Source organism: Aquarana catesbeiana, linkage group LG10, assembly GCF_042186555.1.
Source record: "Aquarana catesbeiana isolate 2022-GZ linkage group LG10, ASM4218655v1, whole genome shotgun sequence".
Taxonomy (NCBI): Eukaryota; Metazoa; Chordata; class Amphibia; order Anura; family Ranidae; genus Aquarana; species Aquarana catesbeiana.
In genome coordinates this window covers 60876705-60896703 of record NC_133333.1, presented here as the reverse complement: position 1 = coordinate 60896703, position 19999 = coordinate 60876705, and the positions used below count along the sequence as shown (strand labels likewise).

The 19999-nt window shown below is 42.7% G+C and overlaps 1 protein-coding gene across 2 annotated transcripts in view; it reads left to right on the top strand.

The window, feature by feature from the left end:
• The window catches only part of MED25 (mediator complex subunit 25), a 328200-nt gene that overhangs the window by 16324 nt on the left and 291877 nt on the right, over positions 1-19999 (top strand). The window contains exons 3-4 of one of the 2 annotated variants that reach the window (XM_073602256.1): positions 15924-15969; positions 16059-16183. In XM_073602256.1, coding sequence (XP_073458357.1) covers positions 15924-15969; positions 16059-16183 — 171 coding nt within the window. The remainder of the gene's footprint in view (positions 1-15923; positions 15970-16058; positions 16184-19999) is intronic. The other variant, XM_073602257.1, reaches the window with a different exon arrangement.

Sequence of the window (19999 nt, the reverse complement as noted above, 5' to 3'; positions counted from 1 at the left end):
GCATGTCTAATCTGCAGATATTTGTAAAACGCTTTCTTTGATATTCCCGTCTTAAATCTAAGAAGGTCTTCATGAAATTACCCTCATATAGTTGAATTAATCTGTTAATGCCCTGCCTCTCCCATTCCCTGGGCCTCTCTATACCCCTTACTTCCGCCAAGTTTTTATTATTCCATAAGGGGTTATATTCTGTTACCCCATTGTACCCCATTAGGGCCTTCGTTGTCTGCCATACTTTACTAACTAGTTTTATTGTCGGGCATCTATGAACAAATGAGTCAGCCTCTAATACCTCCACTAGTATACTGTGTGGGGCCCCCATTATCATCATTCTATTGCTGTCATTCCCACCTCCTAGGGTTCCACAGCCCGCTAGATGTTGTAACTGGGATGCCAGGAAATATGATCTCGGGTGCGGAACTGCCATGCCCCCTTCTTTAATTGGTAATTGCATGGTTTGCAAACTAATCCTAGATTGGCCCTTCTTCCATATTATTTCCCTAAAAAGGATTCTATTTTTTTAAACCACTTTTGTCCTATCCAAGTCGGAGAATTGTGAAACGAGTGTATAGTATCTGTGGTAGCCATATCATCTTTATTAGATTACAACGCCCTGCTACAGATAGGAGTCGGCTCCAAATGTCTCCTTTTTGCTTTAATTTAAGTAGTAATGGGGATAGATTGTTGACGTACTGATTTATGTCACTCGTAATCCAAACACCCAGATATTTCAGCTTGGCAACTACTTTCAGGTGGGGACTTCCAGACGGTATCTAGTTACCAAGAGGGTCTACCGGTAGCAGAGCCAGCTTCTCCCAATTGATAACCAGACCAGAAAATCGCCCAAACTCTCCAACCATTTGTATCACTGTATTTAACGAAGTTTCAACATCACCCAGGAAAAACAGGACGTCATCCGCGAACAGTGCTATCCTGTCCTCTTCTGTCTGCCTCCGGAATCCCTGTATATCTAGCATTGATCTAGTCATAATTGCTAGTGGTTCCATCGCAAGGGCAAACAATAGGGGGGACAGGGGACAACCCTATCTCGTCCCTCTCTCCAACTGGAACAATTCTGAATGTTCATTAATAATTTTTATTTTAGCTCTTGGTTTGCTATAGAGTATTTTCACCCATCTGATAAAGGAGGGGCCAAACCCAAATCTCTCTAGCACTCTCCATAAATAGTCCCATTCCAGGCTATCAAAGGCCTTGGCAGCGTCCAAGGCCAATATGGCCCTAGAGCCTACATTGTTGGTTGGAATCTGCATGTTTAAAAAGACTCTTCTGATGTTGATACTAGTTGACCTGTTGGGAATAAAACCCGACTGATCAGGATGTATAAGATTTTGGATACATCCATTTAGACGGTTTGCTAGCACTTTGGCCAAGATTTTTACATCAATGCATAGTAATGAGATTGGGCGATAAGAGGAAACATCCAATTGGTCCTTCCCCTCCTTGTGAATTACAGTGATGTTGGCTTCCAACATTGAGGTGGGGAGTCTCCCGTTGGTTAATGCCCATCCCAAAGTCTTCAGCAGTTCTGGGAGTAGTACCTCACTATATCGTTTGTATATTTCTACTGGGAGCCGTCCGGGCCTGGTGATTTTTGGCTGGGCATCTCGGCCACTGCCTGCTGTAGTTCCTCTAGGGTCACTGGTGCTTCTATATCTAATCTATCGTTTTCTGTCAAGGTCGGGATTAATAATCCCCTGAAGAAAACCATCCATTCTTTCACTCCCAACTCCCCTATTGGATTTATACAAAGACTTGTAATATTCACTGAATGTGTGCATTATCTCTGTCGCGTCAGTAGATATCTCTCCACTTGATGTCCTAACCGCCAAGACAGTGGGGGGGGTTATTAGATTTAATCAAAGGGACAACATATGGCCCACTCTCTCTCCTTCCTCAAAATAGCACTGTCTCTGGAATATTTGTCTGTTTTCCATCCTCCTTGTGGTGGCCATTTTATAGGCTTCCCTTTGCCTTTGCCTATAGACGTTCCCTTTGCCTATCTGGGGTAGGGTCCTCGACATATCGCTTCTCTACCTGCATCGCCTCATTCCTAATGTCAGTTTTTTTCACTCTCTAGATTTCCCCTTAGTTCTTGCCACTTGTTGGATCAAGAGGCCTCTAAGATAGGCCTTTAAGGCGTCCCAGACCACTCCCAGCTGATGCTGTGCCTGTATTGGTTTGTACAAATTCATTTAGTCTAGTCACCACTTGTCCGGGGTTGCCAATCCGTTCCAGCCAACAAGGGCTGATTTTTCCATTCTCTAAAATGGGCTTTGCCCCCTATATTTATTGTCAACACAAGCGGGGAGTGGTCCGAGACTCCTCTTGGACCATACTCCTGTTATTTACCAATGATATTGCCTCTCTATTACCCAGGGCCATGTCTATTCTAGAGAGAGTAAGGTAGGAACTTGAAAAACATGAGTATTGCCTTTCTTGCAGATATATCGCTCAGCCCCACTTCCTCCAAGAATCAGGATAGCCGACCCTCTCCTACTGTATTGGGCCTGTTTCCTGGTGGGAATCTATCTAGGCTCTTGTCTAGAACTTCATTGAAGTCTCCCACCACTATTATTGGGGTTCCTACTTTATGCAATGTGAACAACAGTTTGTGTAAAACCTCAAGCTTGAATGGGGGGGAATATAAATGTTTGCCAACACATATGGTTTATTCTCAATCGAGCAAAACTAAAAAATATACCGGCCCTGCTCATCAATACAGCTCTCCCTGCAGGAGAACGCCACTCCTCTCCCAATCATTATGCTCACCCCCCTTGAATAGGAGGAGTAGACTGAATGGTATTGGGATTGGAACTTCTGGTTGCGGGGTTGTATCACCAGTCCAGTGCGTCTCCTGCAGGCAGAGCAGCCCGGGTCCACTCCCTTCCATTGCAGACAGGACCGTGGCTCTCTTAACTGGATCCCCTAGGCCTCGGACATTCCAAGAGGTTATACTGAATATCTTATCTTGCATGAAAAAGGGTCAATAGATCTCTCTCGCTCTTGTCTGCGTGTTCCTCCCTCTATATCTCTCCCCTTTCTCTATTTGTACCCTCTGTCGTCCTAGTATTTGTGGTGTGTATTTCTTACCCCCCCACCCTACGCCTACCCTAAGGGCTGAACCTGTGACCTTACCTTTCTTTCCCCACCATTCCCTCCTCACATTACAAACCAGCGTCCTTAACAATGTTAGTGCAAAACATAGCCAATTTGGGAGCCCCATTTGCTCCCTTATTCCCATTCTTACATACATTTGTAACATTCAACCAAGAGTGTGTCTCCTCCCTCCCATTTAATCAATCAAATCTTGTTGCAGTGATAATCAGACCCCAAAAAAGACACAAAAAAAAGGGGAGGGGGGGAGATTGAGAGAGGGGAAAAGGGCCGCCCAACCCCTCCACCAGTCTACCCCCCCCCCCCCCCCCCCAGTATAAAACATGATCAAAACAATTAAAAAAAAAAATACAACAATTCAAATAATTCCATGCTCATTATATTCTACAGTTCTATAGATCTTTCTTGTTTTCTTTCAGCAATTGCACCACTTCAGTCGGTGAGCTAAAAAACAAAGTTCCACCCAATGCTGTCACCTGCAAGCGGCTGGATACAGCAGAGCATACTCCAATCTTATGTTTCTGCAAAGTACGCTTAATAGGAATGAATTCAGGTCTGCGCTTCTGGAGATCTGGCGAAAAGTCAGGATACAATGAGACCCTAACCCCAATGTACATGATGTCCCCCATCTCTCTGGCCTTCTGGAGTAGGATCACCTTATCATTGTAATTAACAAGTTTAAGGAGTAGTGGCCTAGTGTAATCACCCGCCTGTCGGGCCTTGAAGGGCTCTTTCGATCGCAAAGAGTAGTGTAAAAGTGGTGGATCCAAAAATTTCTCTAATGGTAGCAGTTCCAAAACCAAATAGGGACGTGAGGTCTATCTTAAGATCTTAAAGCGGGGTTCCACCCAAATTTTGAACAATATCTGTATGTATTCTCTTCCTTGCCTAGATGCTGACATGCCCTTTAAAAAAATTTAATTCGCCGTAATTACCTTTTATTTTTCTATACTTCTTTGCACTTCCTGGTTCTCCTCCCGTGGGAGTAGGCGTGTTTCTAGCCTCTCCCAGACTCCTGGGAGCTAGTCTCAGGCTTCCCAGGATGCCACTGAGCATGTGCGGGAACGAGCAGTGAATGCTGGGAGCACAGCATTCACCACATCCAGGAAATAAATGCTTGTGGGCTTCAAATGCCCACAATGAAGATGGAAACCGCCTGCAGTGAATAATATAAGTTATTCTTTCCGACGAAATCTGACACAGGCGGACATATTACACATAATATGTGAGTATGTAATGCTGAGAAGAAAAGTTTGTGAATGAACTCAAAAAAAAAAAAAAAACGATAAATAGGTGGACCCCCGCTTTAAGCCGCTGAACATCCTTCTGTTTTCAGATAGGCTAGATCTGTTCAGTGATGACCTCTCCTGCAAGAGGCAGATTTCGGGGTCCATAATCATCTGTAAGCGCATGTCTTCATGTGGCGGTTTGTTTCGAGGCTCATCAAGGATTTCTGTATTTGCAGTGGAAAGCCGTTTTTTTTTTTTTTTTTTTTTTTTGTGAATCTTCCCTTTGGGTTGGTTACAGCTCTGGAGGGTTCACAAAGCGTCTAGTCCCAGTACTGGGCTTGCTGAAGACACCTCAGCACTCATTACCTCAATCTTTGCTGAGGAAGCAGTCGATTCCAGGGGTTCCTTCGATATATTTCTACAGGAAGAAGCTGTGTTTAGGTCAAAGCATGTTCCCTACTTAGTCCTACTGCAGGTTGTGTTAGAGGATCATTCTCTCTGTCTGGAACTTGAAGATCCCGGCATTGGATTGCCGGAAGGTTCGGTTTCCGGGTGTTGCAGAGCAATAATTGGTGGCTGATATTCTTCCTTTTCTGAAATTTGGAGAATAACCACTGATGCCAGTCTCTCTCCAAGTTGATTTGAGGCTGGCTACAGTTCAGGGGGCTTGGTCTCTACAGGAGAGAATACTGTCCATCAATATGTTGGAATGTTTGGCCAGTACGCTTTGCTCTGGATTATAGGACAAACCAGTTGTAGGTTCAGCCCAGAAATGCCTCTGCAAGCATATATATCGACCACCAGGGCGGCACCAGAGGTCATGTGACTCAGGGAGGTGAACCACATTCTGTCTGGGACAGTACAAGTGCTGTCTCTATCACCAATACATATTCCAGGGATAGAATAGTGGCAGGGGGAACTCTGCAGGGAAATCTACGAGATTCCAAGTTATACAACAGGTTTGGACAGGTGTGTCCGTTATGAGAGTCCCACTGCCATTAGGGGTGGAAGTACTGGTAACACCTTAAGGATCGGTTCTCCTTAATTTTTACGTATATTTTTTTTTTTTTTTTTTGGCTTCTGCCACATCTTTTGCGAAGAACCCGTGAGGTGGTAACACTGATATTGGTGTTGGCCGAATTAGCCCAGGAGGGCTTGGTACACTGACATGGCGAGTCTTGCGGGGGTTGCTCCTTGGACACTCCCAGTCCAGCGGGACCTAATGGTCTTGAGTCCTGTATCTCAGCACTGTTAAGCCCCTGGAAGCCAGCTTCAGGGAACTTTACATGATTTTAAAATATCTTTTTTTGCCTGGGGTGAAGCCAGGAAGAGGCACCCACAGAAATAGGTGAGTGGGAGATTTTCTTTTTCTTTCTCCAATCAGTAGGGGAATGGAGATTGGCCTTACGTACTAATAAGGGTCAGAGTTCGTCCCTATACATTCTTTTTCCAGAGGCCGTTGTGTCTCACTCCTTGTTTCATACCTCATACAGCATGTAACTTGGTTAGTCCCACCTGTCAGGCTATTCTTGTGTCCTTGGGACTTGAATTTGATCCTTGATTTTCCTTGCAGAGGCCACTTTTTGAACCAATCGGGGGCTTCTTTTGCTATCATTTCACTGAGTGGAGTGTCAGAGTTGGCGGCTCTTTCATGCAAGGAGCTGTCCTTGGTCTCTCATCATAAGGTGATGTTGCGTCCTCATCAACTTTTATTGCCTGGTGGCTTTCTAGTTTTCACTTGAATCAGGACAGTGTCTTGCCTTTTATTTTTATCCTCCTAATCCACAGTTGGCAGGAGAAAGATCACTACATAATCTAGAGGTTGTTCAGGCGCTCAGGATCTACTTGATTTGTCGGCACAGGTCAGGAATCCTGGTTTGTGCTGCCAGAACAGCCCAGGAAGGGCAAGCGGCATCTAGGTTGAATATTTAGCAGTGAATCTGCCAATTTATCAATGATGCCTATGGTTTAAATGGCAAAAACACTTTTTTTTTTTTTTTTTTTTCTAGGGAGAGATTCTCTACCAGGTGTGGGGGAGTATCTTGGGCCATCCGTCATCGGGTGTCAGTGGCCCAGGTGTGCAAGACCACAATTGGGTCTTTTTTATACATCTACAGGATTTTTACCAGGTGGATGTCAATAACGTAGAAGATACTGCCTTTTGGCCTCAGCGTATTACAAATAGTAGAGTAGGTCCTTTCTATGATGGTGTCTCCCTCCCCTCAAGGATATTGCTTTGAGACGTCCCAGGTAGTTATTAATATAATAACCGGTTCTGTGTCCTGTGATGTATGATAAAGAAAATAGGATTTTTTTTTTTTCTACAGCTTACCTGTAAAATGCTTTTCTTGGAGTACATCACAGGACACAGAGGTCCCTCCCCTCTTTTGGGAATTTAATGCTTGCTACAAAACTCATGTGCTTCCTGTGTAGGAGGGGTTATATAGGGGAGGACTTCCTGTTTGTTTCTTTTGATTGATCTACCAGTGTCCTTTCACCTATAGGTGGCGTATAACCCAAGTTAAATAATATAACTGGCTCTGTGTCCTGTGATGTACTCCAAGAAAAGGATTTTACAGGTAAGCCGTAGAAAAAATCCTATTATCAAGACATTGCTTGTATATCAATTCCAAAAATTATCAAGAAATGTTGCTTATTTTGCAAAACGCTCTCAAACCAAGGTTTTACTGTATGTATTTTTATTTAGCCAGTAGGCCCCAGGCCGGGCAGAAGAAAAGCTGCAAGAAAAATGGACCTAAAGCCACGTTTTTTGTAAATGTGTTTGGGCATTTAATAATTTAACTGTCCATAATAATAAGGCGCTTATGCGTGTCAGGTGTGTTTTCTGCCAAAACACTCCTCTCCATTTTTTTCTCTGCCTCTAAACACCTATGTGTACAAGGACACACAGGTTAACATGATTGAGTGTTTAGATGCAGAAAAAAAAAAAAAAGTCAAGCTTAGATCCCTGGCTTGCATGTCCTGTACGTCCGTTTCAGATCTCCTCTTCTTGGTGTGTCTCTTCACGCCGTTGACTGCTGCAGGCCTGAGAGAGGGTCCCCCTTCGCTGGCCCTGCGGTACTCGGTCGGCCCCCTTCTCACAGGAACATTGTCCACTCAGTGCAAGGAGATCGAGGGAGGCGGAGAGTACTTGGAAGGAGTGCGGCGGTGGCCCCCCCAGATGTATAGACCGAGAGGAAAGAAGGTGACTGTTGGCAGAAGAGGCGGCCATGGAAGTCCGTGGATATCTGAAGCCGAAGTGCGGAGGTACGCGGGGACTCAGGCATGGCAGGAGGAGATGAAGGCACTCGGGTAGTTTCGGCGAAGATTGGGGTGAGGATAACTGAGTGGAGCCGAAGGGAGGCCCTCCCAGGGTTTCCGGAACCTGAACGGCAGAGAGAGTATTGGGGAGAGAGCTGTGTGGCCCCCACTGGTCGGCTAAAGGTTTGGAGAGGGGGAGAGAGGGAGGAGGGGTGAGGTGAAGGAGGGGGAAGGAGAAGAAGAGGTGAAGGGGAGAGCGGTGAGTGTTTTGCTCCCTATAGGCTTGGAACTGTTCTTTTTCATATTTGCCCATACACTGACCAGTAAGTACCTGATTAGTAGGTAACGAGTGAAAGACCTAAAATAGTTTATTTCTTTTTTTATAGACACTGGTTACATATGTCATATATTAGTTCGGTCATGGGACTATTGTGTATAACGTGTAACATAAAGTAAATACCGTGTACCCCCACGTATGGACAGTACCCTATGCCTGGAGTATTTAGGTCTCTGTGGAAGTATGGGTTTGGACATATAAATGAACTGAACAGGAGAAAATAAAAAAGTGTGACGTGACTGACCCACAGGAGAAGGCCCCCCCCCCCCCATTAATTCCTTAATTCCTTGAAACTTGACATCGTTCCACCTTACCTGAAAGTAGTATTGCTACACCTTCGCATTTCCTTTTTTTTGTTTTTTCTTTCTTTCATATTGCAGAGGTAGTAGATAATAGAGGGGGAAATCGGGAAGGGGGGAGCAGTGATAAAAAAATCACCCCGGCTGAACTTGAGCCCCGGTCCCAGTCCTACAAGCAAATATGTGATCCACGGAGGAAGCGGAGACAAGCAAACAGAAAAACAACAAAGTACCAAGGGGCGCCAAAATGAAGTAAAGAAAAAAAACAAAAGAAGGGGCAGAATAAAACATTATTAGAAATAAGTACACTATCTGAACCTAAAATGGAACAGGACTGTGAATTAGAGCTGGTGACAGAGAGAGACGAGGGACAACACATAAAGGCTCAATTGCCAAAAAAATCAGACATGCCAACCACGGCTTTGGAGAACTTTCTAAAAACACAGATGGCAATAATTCATAAGGACTTGGGTTATCTACTCACAAGAGTAGAGGAAGTGGGGAAAAAAAAGTGAACTGCCACACAAATGCAATAAAAGACCTAAAAGGGGAGATAAAAGCGAGAACGAGAGCAGGCCATACAGATTGGAAGACCAAGAAAACAGAAGAAAAAAAAACTGAGAATAAGGGGTCTCCGCGAAGCTACACAGACCGAAGATCTAACAGAAATAGTAAGGAAAATAGTTAACCCAGTACTTGGTAAAGAAGAAACAAACCCAATAAAAATCGAAAGAGCGCACAGATTAGGAAGACCAAAGGGAATCCCGATGGAGACCCGAAGGGACATAATTGTAAGGTTCGATAATTGGGAAGTAAAAAAACAAATATGGGGAAAGTTGAGGGGTAATTCCCCAATTAAGTATGAGGAAGAGATACTGCTATTTTTTCCGGGCCTATCTCAAACATTAAGGAGAAGGAGGATGTTTAAAACCTCTACTGAAAGTGCTGCAAGACCACGAAATTCAATATAACGGGTTTCCCTGCATATCTGATGGGTAGGAAAAATGGGCGTACTGTAAAACTCAGGTTTATTGAGGAAGCAAAGGGTTTCTGGAAATTCCTATCCCGGAAACTCAGAGAGAGAGAGCCCCAAGACAAGCAGGGGATACACAAGAAGAGGAGCAGTGGCAGTTGACCCCCAGGAGAAAAATGTAACAAAAACTATCCTAATAAAAATACGAACGTACGGGATGGTGGGCAGTGGGTAGAAGGCGGGGGGGAGAGGAAAGAAGAAAGAAAAAAACGAACTACATATGGGGGAAGGAGATTTGGATGCCTGGCGAGTCCCTGAGCCACCTTCCCCTTAGCGGGTGAGGTTGGTCACAGAGCCATACAGAACACCACCTCGGGCTGAAGATAGCAGGAGGGGGCGAGGGTGGTTCCAAAGAAAGATAAAAACCTGCTCGATGACCATGAGGTCTAAACACCAAAAGGAAAAGGGTGGGGATAGGGTGGGAAGGAGTAGGAAGGAAGGGGGCTGGGGGGGGGGGGAAGGTAGGAAGGGAGGGGATATGGTTTGCAAAGATTTGGGTGGTCTGTTGCCCTTTGGGCCCTGATGGGGAGAAGTGCTCCCTGTTTCGCCCTGTGCTTCGGGGCTCCCCCCCCCCTCTCTCCTGCGGGGGAGACGGAGAGAAACATGAATAATACGAAGTTTTTGACATACAACTTTAGAGGTCTAAATTCTCCAGAAAAGAGACACATGGTATTATGATAATTGGAAAGAAATGCTGCAGAAATATATTTTTACAAGAGACACATATCGCATAGGATTCAAATATTAAGTTATACTCAAGGACTATCCCAGTATGGTACTATGGAGAATCTCCAAGTAGGAGGGGAAAAGGTGTAGCAATAGGTTTTGGGAAAAAGGTCAGCTTCTTATTGGAGAGAAAAGTAGACCCAGAAGGTCGCTTTCTGTTTTTGAGAGGGACCTTACAGGGTATGAAATACACGCTTGCAAATGTATACTGTCCCAACAAGTATCCCAAAAATATTTGATAGGAATTTTAAACGATTTGATGGAATTCAAACAAGGCTGCCTAATAGTGGCCAGAGATTTTAACTTCTCCATGGACCACAAACTGGACAGTTTGTCTGGTGGACTGGATAAAGAAAATAATTAAGACTGAAAAAAAATATATGAACATCAACTAGTCGATGGTTGGAGAATGCAACATCCAAGTGCAAAAGATTATACATACCATTCAGCAGTGCAAGACACATACTCTAGGTTGGATTATATATTAGTACAGCATAGAGCCCTGGAGGTAGTAATAGAAACCTTAATTGGAATAACAACGATATTGGACCACGCCCCTGTAATAATAAAGATGAAACTGAAAGGGGAAGTACTGGGGAAAGGACTAAGAAGATTTAATAGAAGACCTGGAAGTAGAAAAGACTGTAATAAAAGAAATCGATCAATATTTTTTGTGGAATGAGACGCCAGAATTAACAAAAGCAACTATATATGGGAAGCCCACAAAGCTTTCATTAGGGGAAAATTGATCCCTATTGGGGCAAGAAAAAAGGAGAGAGAAAATACTATGGGAAAAAATTGTAAAAGAAATATATGAACTGGAACAAAGGCACAAAAAGCAAGCGGAAGTTGAAATCCATCGGGCTTTAATTCTAAAAAGAGATCAACTAAAAGATCTGATGGAACAGGAAACAAGATAGGAGTTTAATAGAGTGATAAAGGAGAGACACAAATGGGGAAATAAACCTGGGAAACATCTTGCAAAAATCCTAAGAAATAAGAAGACTTTAAAGTTATATAGAAAAGATAAAAAACGTGAGAGGAGAAATGGTGTACAAAACAACTGATATTGCTAAGGCCTTTCAAACATACTATAGTGCATTGTATTTGATCAGAAACAAAGAGACACAAAAGGAAAAAGAAACAAGAAAAATAAAAATAAAAGAATATCTAACAGATGCCAACCCACCAAAAATTCAAGTAGAACAATTGATCGAGCTAGAAGAACCAATCACACAAGATGAAATTAAAAAGGCATTGAAATAAACACCTATAGGGAAAAGCCCAGGACCCGATGGGTTTACGATTTAAATATTACAAAAAAATTCAAAATCAATTAATTCCAAAATTGTGGACTACTTGAACAAAATAGGGGAAAACTAAGAGAGACATTACTAGCCCATATTATAGTAATACCCAAAGTGGCAAAGGATAAAACTATCTGCTCTAAATATAGGCCCATAGCCTTACTGAACGCCGATACAAAGGTTTATGCAAAAATTCTGGCGTTGAGATTAAAAAAAATCAGTGCCAGAGTGGGTGGACCCAGACCAAACAGGGTTTGTACCTGGTAGAGAGGGCAGGGATAATAGTATAAAAACAATATTAATGTTGCGAAAGTGGGGAAAAAAACAGGGGATCCCCAGTACTACTCCTGTCAATTGAAACGAAAAAAGCGATTGACAGGGTAGACTGGGGATTCATTATGGACACGCTTCGACATCTAGGATATATTGCCGCCTTTTGAAATGTTTAATGGAACAAGACAGGGGTGCCCACTCTCGCCACTCCCGTATATATTGTCGTTGGTACCATTTTCTTGCAACTTTGCAGAATAACGGAGATATAGAAGGGGCGAGAGTGGGAGAGGAGGAACATAAGGTGGAGGCATACGTGAATGATATCTTAATGTATGTAACCAAACCAAGGGTGACACTGCCAAACATAATTGGAGAAATAAAAAAAAATGGGGAACTCTTGAATTTTAAGATTAATCCCATAAAAAACGAAAATGCTAAATATAGGTGTAGGAAAAAAGAAGCACTTGCATTACAAAGGGAATTCCCATTCACGTGTGTGGGAAGAACTATCATACCTAGGAATTAAGCTGACATCCACAGTAGAGAAGTTATACTTGGCTAATTACAGTCAGGTCCGTAAATATTGGGACATCAACACAGTTCTAATCTTTTTGGCTCTATACACCACCACAATGGATTTGAAATGAAATAAACATTGCTTTACCTGCAGACTTTCAGCTTTAATTTGAGGGTATTTACATCCAAATCAGGTGAACGGTGTAGGAATTACAACAGTTTGTATATGTGCCTCCCACTTTTTAAGGGACCAAAAGTAATGGAACAATTGGCTGCTCAGCTGTTCCATGGCCAGGTGTGTGTTCTTCCCTCGTTATCCCATTTACATGGAGCAGATAAAAAGTCCAGAGTTTATTTCAAGTGTGCTATTTGCATTTGTAATCTGTTGCTGTCAACTCTTAATATGAGATCCAAAGAGCTGTCACTATCAGTAAAGCAAGCCATCATTAGGCTGAAAAAACAAAACAAACCCATCAGAAAGATAGCAAAAACAATAGGTGTGGCCAAATCGACTGTTTGGAACATCCTTAAAAAGAAAAAGAACGCACCGTTGAGCTCAGCAACACCAAAAGACCCGGAAAACCACGGAAAACAACTGTGGTGGATGACCGAATAATTCTTTCCCTGGTAAAGAAAACACCATTCACAACAGTTGGCCAGATCAAGAACACTCTCCAGGAGGTAGGTGTATGTGTGTCAAAGTCAACAATCAAGAGAAGACTTTGCCAGAGTGAATATAGAGGGATCACCACAAGATGTAAACCATTGGTGAGCCTCAAAAACAGGAAGGCCAGATTAGAGTTTGCCAAACATCTAAAAAAGCCTTCACAGTTCTGGAACAACATCCTATGGACAGATGAGACCAAGATCAACTTGTACCAGAGTGATGGGAAGAGAAGAGTATGGAGAAGGAAAGGAACTGCTCATGATCCAAAGCATACCACCTCATCAGTGAAGCATGGTGGTGGTAGTGTCATGGCGTGGGCATGTATGGCTGCCAATGGAACTGGTTCTCTTGTATTTATTAATGATGTGACTGCTGACAAAAGCAGCAGGATGAATTCTGAAGTGTTTTGGGCAATATTATCTGCTCATATTCAGCAAAATGCTTCAGAACTCATTGGATGGCACTTCACAGTGCAGATGGACAATGACCCGAAGCATACTGCGAAAGCAACCAAAGAGTTTTTTAAGGAAAAGAAGTGGAATGTTATGCAATGGCCAAGTCAATCACCTGACCTGAATCCGATTGAGCATGCATTTCACTTGCTGAAGACAAAACTGAAGGGAAAATGCCCCAAGAACAAGCAGGAACTGAAGACAGTTGCAGTAGAGGCCTGGCAGAGCATCACCAGGGATGAAACCCAGCAGCTGGTGATTTCTATGCATTCCAGACTTCAGGCTGTAGTTGACTGCAAAGGATTTCCAAGTATTAAAAAGTGAAAGTTTGATGGATGATTGTTAATCTGTCCCATTACTTTTGGTCCCTTTTAAAAAGTGGGAGGCACATATATAAACTGTTGTAATTCCTACACCGTTCACCTGATTTGGTTGTAAATACCCTCAAATTAAAGCTGAAAGTCTGCAGTTAAAGCACATCTTATTCGTTTCTTTTCAAATCCATTGTGGAGCCAAAAAGATTAGAATTGTGTCGATGTCCCAATATTTATGGACCTGACTGTATATCCCATTATTGAATGAGATCAAAGCAGAACTAAACAAGGTCTTGTGGAGACCTCTATCCTGGATGGGAAGGATAAATATGTTAAAAATAGCGATAATTCCAAAATGTTACCAATAGCAATATCACTAAGTGTTTAAAAAAAAAAAAACAATAAAAACCATGATGCTAAAATATATATGGCAAAATAAAAAGCCGAGTAAAATTTGCATTAGTCACTAGGGAAAAAAAACAGACGGTTAGCAGCACCAGACATAAACAGATACTACAAAGCAGTTATTTCACGAATGAAAAGTGAGAAAAGGTGGATTAAGATTGAAAACACTTTAAGTAGGACATTTCTGCACAAAAATATATGGGTACCACGGAAGTATAGAACATTAGACTTGGAAGCACACAACCTAACATATCCTAGAAATTGGATATACACTTCGCCACTAATTGCACTCACAGGAACACATTTTTTTTATTCCTTGGAAGGAGACACTTTTTGGTGGTAGAATGGGAAATGCACAAATAAATGATATCACTGAACAAGGGAAGATGAGAACATTACAGGATTTAACCACTTCCTTCCCCCCCCATATGAGGGCCTGGGATTCCCAGCCGTGTAGGGGGCGCATGCGGCATCACTCGGGAGCCGATGCGCGTGCCCAGTGGCTGCGATGTCCGGGCACCCGCAATTGCCGGTAACAGCCGTGATGTGAATCTGTGTGTGTAAACGCACAGATCCACGTCCTGTCAGGGGAGAGGAGATCGATCGTGTGTTCCCAGTACAGAGGAACACCGATCGGTCTCTTCCCATTGTAAGTCCCCTCCCCCTTCAGTTAGAATCACTCCCTTGGTAACACATTTAACCCCTTGATCGCCCCCTACTGTTAACCCCTTCCTTGCCAGTGACATTTATACAGTAATCAGTGCATTTTTATAGCACTGATTGCTGTATAAATGTGAATGGTCCCAAAATAGTGTCAAGTGTCCGCTATGTCTGTCTCAATGTCACAGTCACGATAAAAATCGCAGATTGCTGCCATTACTAGTAAAGAATATAATAAAATGCCATAAATCTATCCCCTATTTTGTAGATGCAAACCAATCAATACACGCTTTATTGCGATTATTTTTTTTTGCCAAAAATATGTAGAAGAATACATATTGGCCTAAACTGAAAACATATTATTATTTTTTTTTTTTTCCCCAAACTTGTCACTCTTCTTTTGTTAATACTTGCAATTAAAACATTTGGTAAATACACTACCTCAACCAATCAGATGGAAAGAATCTGAATCTACTAGAAAAACTGTTGTACACAAACTCCATTAACCACTTAAGCCCCGGACCATTTGGCTGGCCAAAGACCAGAGCACTTTTTATGATTCGGCACTGCGTCGCTTTAACTGACAATTGCGCGGTCATGCTGACGTCCTTTTTTCCCCACAAATGGAGCTCTCTTTTGGTGGTATTTGATCACCTCTGCGTTTTTTATTTTTTGCGCTATAAACAAAAAAAGAGCGACAATTTTGAAAAAAAAAAAGCAATATTTTTTACTTTTTGCTATAATAAATATCCCCAAAATATGTATAAAACAACTGAGCGTCTCCTAGTGGCCACAGGGCAAAGCGACGTTGCATAACGTCGTTTCGCCCAGCTGTGCCATTCTGCCGCAGTACAACTGCAGTGGCTGGTCGGCATGTGGTTAAGGTTCGCTTCTGACCGTGAATCCTCATTCCCAGACTTAAGGTTTGATGAGCTTGAACTTAGACCGTAATAAGACTCCCTTTTTTTTTTTAAATTTTTGGTTACATGACAACCTGGACTTTGTTTCAAATATTGTAAAGTGTTTTGTTGCAGGTCTCCCAATGTTAAGTAGTCTGACTTTTGGTGTACCAGAGGACATATTATTATGCTTTCTAATTGTAGAGGATGTTAATGTTCTACACTTTATTTTCTTTGAAAACTGCTTGATAAAAAAATCATCAAAAATTTAATTCTTGCACTAGCTGATTTGGAGGAGATTGAGATTATTTTTTACTTACCTAACCAGTTTCCTTCTAAATATAGTCAGTACAGCTCCAGTGATCCTAAATCTTTTATTTTCTAACTTATTTTTTTTTTCATTTCTTTAGATATTTCAATAATGGGCCTCCAGCAGAAACTGATTTTGGAGGTGACGTAAGTTGATTATTGCTAATTGTAAGTGACCTTGCTATGCAGACTGTCTATATCTGAATTAATTCACCTGTTAATGCTTTGTTTTGCAGTATGGTGGAACACAGTATAGCCTTGTGGTCTTCAATACTGTGGACTGTGCTCCGGAGTCTTATGTTCAATGTCACGCCCCCACCAGCAGTGCTTATGAATTTGTTCAATGGCTGGACAGCATCCAGTAAGATTCACCTATGGTCATTTACTTGAGTATACTTGGTTGTTTGTTATCTCTTCTGTATATTGAACAGACAGAATTTTATAAGTGCTTCAACATAAGGACACAGAATAAGATGCCTTAACACTCATTTTTTTGAACAGTGTAACTCAGTAGGTGAAATTGTTCAGAAAAAATGGTCTCCATTTCACGTCTTGTAAAAATGAACAAAGACTGCATTGTTTTTCACATTGATGCTAGAGATGTAAATCCTTTTTTTTTTTTTTTTTTTTTTTTTGAAAGCCGTTATTGCAACCCTGTCAGGGGGTTGTTAAAAAAAAAATTAAAAAATAACTAATAGGACCATTAAAGAAAACTGCTTCATAATTATCTGTCTGTTAGCCGTTTTTCAGAAACTTTGCTCTGTGGCAGACCACTCATCCTATCCTACACTTACTGGTATGCAGAGTAGTATGTCCCTACTGTCTGCTGTGGTTTCTCGCGTTGACTCCCATTAAACTCTTTTGTTCTGCAGTGACTAGGGGTTACCTGGAGGAACCACAGCAGCAAGTGGTGGGACCTGCTATTTGATGAGTCAGAGGAGTCGATTAAGATCAGCATCTAGAGTTCTAGAGCAAATTTTTGACAGACTCACCAATGAACAGGTAATTTTGAAGCTGTTCTTCACATGCTTTAGGACTTTATCCAACTACTAGTGATTGGCTTGGGCGTATTTGGGTCGAGCCTGCCAGGAAGCCGGCACTGCACACTGCCAATCATAGGTAGCGTGTGTATGTGCAGCTGCCGGTCAGGAAATACCTCACTGCCTATGAGTGGCAGTGAGCAGTAACTGCTTCCTGATGGGCTCGATCCGATTACGCTTGAGCCCATCACTACCTACCTTAACTATCCCCCCAAGGACCCTGTTTAAAAGGACCCTGTGAAGATAAAACATGGGAGCTGCAATTGCTGACAGGTATTTAGTTTGAAAAGCTCTCTTCCTGATCAAGATTTCACATTTTTGGTTATTAGATGTTGAAGTTTCCAAGATGGGAGTTAAGATTTCACTAGCCAACGTGCTTGCATAAGCTTAAGATCGGAACAAAAGCTCAGAGCTTGCACTTTGAGGAAAAAATCATCAACTGTAGCTGCTTTATATCTAAGCTCTCAATCTTAAAGTAAAGAGGTTGGATGTGTCTCTTCCAGTATCTTAGGACACTTAAAGGGGTTGTAAAGGTACTTAAAAAAAATAAATAACAAACATGTCTATACTCACCTACTCTGTGCAATGGAATTGCACAGAGCGGCCGGGAATCTTCTCTTTTCAGGTCCCCCACCGGCACTTCTGGCCCCTTCTCTCTGGCCAGTGTCCCCAAGTCCCTCTGCTATGTCCATTGACACAGACAGCGGGACTCGGCCCCACCCCCCACGCTCCCTCGTCACTGGCTTTGATTGACAGCACTGGGAGCCAATGGGAGCCATTTTTCTTTATTGTACATCATGGGACACAGAGCCTAAGTAATAACTTAAATATCAAAGAATGAGAGATAAACTATGTTCAGTATCCCTCAGGGCACACAGAGAAATTATTGATAAAACATTAGTCAGCAGCTATACTAAAATGAGATGCACCAAATATATATCAAAGAAAAATTTCTAAAACATTAGCAGTGCTAGTGTGAAAATAGCAAATATTTAAAAATATCAATGAAATTGCTTAAGAGTCCACTTAAACAAAGTATCAAATGGTGATCCACTCAGTGAAAGTCCATTAAGAAAAGGCAGGTGAGTATAAACTAGACAATCATGGAAGAAAATATTAGCAGCGATCCCAAGTCTCCATCACCACAGCCCTGTAGGTAATCCACTTACCAGACCCTGCTGGTTAACACGTTTATCAATCAAAGAGATAATGGCTGTTCACTGGACACTTCATCTGTATTTTGCTCATTGCAAGCAATAGATAAAAAGATTCCACATAGCGTAATCCAGTACAATAATTATTTATTAATTTAAAATTATCCCACAAAAAAACACCAGGACGTTGCTACGCAGCTATCTACAGTCGGCTTATCCTCGTCTGTCCTTCCCGGGAACACCGCGGGATCGGTGAGAGGTTAGAGGGGAATGCACAACTGACATAGTATTGATGTTACATGCCCCTTATATTATGCAAACATTGTGAGTGTTTTTTTGTGGGATAATTTTAAATGAATAAATTAATTATTGTACTGGATTACGCTATGTGGAATCTTTTTATCTATTGCTTGCAATGAGCAAAATACAGATGAAGTGTCCAGTGAACAGCCATTATCTCTTTGATTGATAAACATGTTAACCAGCAGGGTCTGGTAAGTGGATTACCTACAGGGCTGTGGCACAAGTGGTGTGGTGATGGAGACTTGGGATCGCTGCTAATATTTTCTTCCATGATTGTCTAGTTTATACTCACCTGCCTTTTCTTAATGGACTTTCAGTGAGTGGATCACCATTTGATACTTTGTTTAAGTGGACTCTTAAGCAATTTCATTGATATTTTTAAATATTAAGTAATAACTTAATGGGTATATAGGCACCTTCAGGTGATGGACACTGTTATACCCAATATAGGAGATTCACTCGATATATAACCCCTCCTCCTACCAGGAGTACCTCCAGTTTTTTCGCCAGTGTCTAAGGTGTTGGTCACGAGTGAAGATGTGCTCTGAGGAGCTCCAGGAGGGATCCTTGCGGGATTTAAATAGCCTCCATAGACCGGATCCATCCAAAGTGCCACTGAGGCCAAAGTGGATGGTCCCCGGGCCTCGTATACGAAGCACAAGGTTTTGCCTGTAATGCCTCTCTTTGAGGGCTGGACCCTGGGACCCAGGGCTTTGGTCATGCTACATTACCTAAAAAAAGCTTTTCCTGGCGGGGTGCTTTTGCAGGTCCAAGGGAGTGGAACTCCGATAAAAAAGGGACCCAGTCCTTGATGGTTTGCTAAACGCAGCCCACGGTGATGGGTGAAGGTTGGATTGACTGCTAAATCAGCAAATCTTGCAGCGGGGATAAGGTAAGGGAAGAAACTTAGGAACTAAAAAGTCCACCTATGATTTTTTCTTTAAGAGAAAAAATGTGGTCATGCCTTAATTCTCCACTAGAGGGAGTATATGCGCATACCTTAATCTATTGTCTTCACTGTAAAGCTCAGTGTCAGTCTGTGTGTGGCTGCAGCAGCTTGCACAGGGGGATTCCTCTCAGGTAAGAGATCTGCCGATGCTTTTTTTTCTCCCCCCCGAACGGAAACATCACTGGTGTTCCCCCCCCCCCCCTCCGGCACGGAGGTCCCCAGTTTTTCTCCAACAGTTGTTTTGCTTTGCTTACTGGTGTCATGGGCTCTGACTATTATCCCCCCCCCCCACCCCCACCCCGTGTTGGGTCTACGGACCCGAAAGCTGCCCGCGGGAATATTTTTCAAAACTAAAGGGGGGTACAGGTTTACAAAGGGGGCGGGGCCTAGGCGTGGCGCCGTGTAACGTCCACGAGGATGCACTGCAAAACAAGCAGGCTTAAGAATCAGCTGGAGCATTCTCTCCTCGGCTAAAGCGAGGAGGAGCAAGCAGGCTACACACGGGACACAGGAGCGGTGGGGCATGTAAGGGCTGTAAGTGGCATTCCTAATACGGGAAGGACATTTTTCCCAGCACTAGGCCGAACTTAATAGTGGCATCATTCTGAGATGACTATGTTCAGCAAGTAGTGCAATTTAATAGTGCCTCTGCTTTTGTGCTTAGGACTATGTGTACCAAAAAAAGACACCACAAAGACCAAAAAGGTACCAAAGGTTTCACCCCCAGGCGC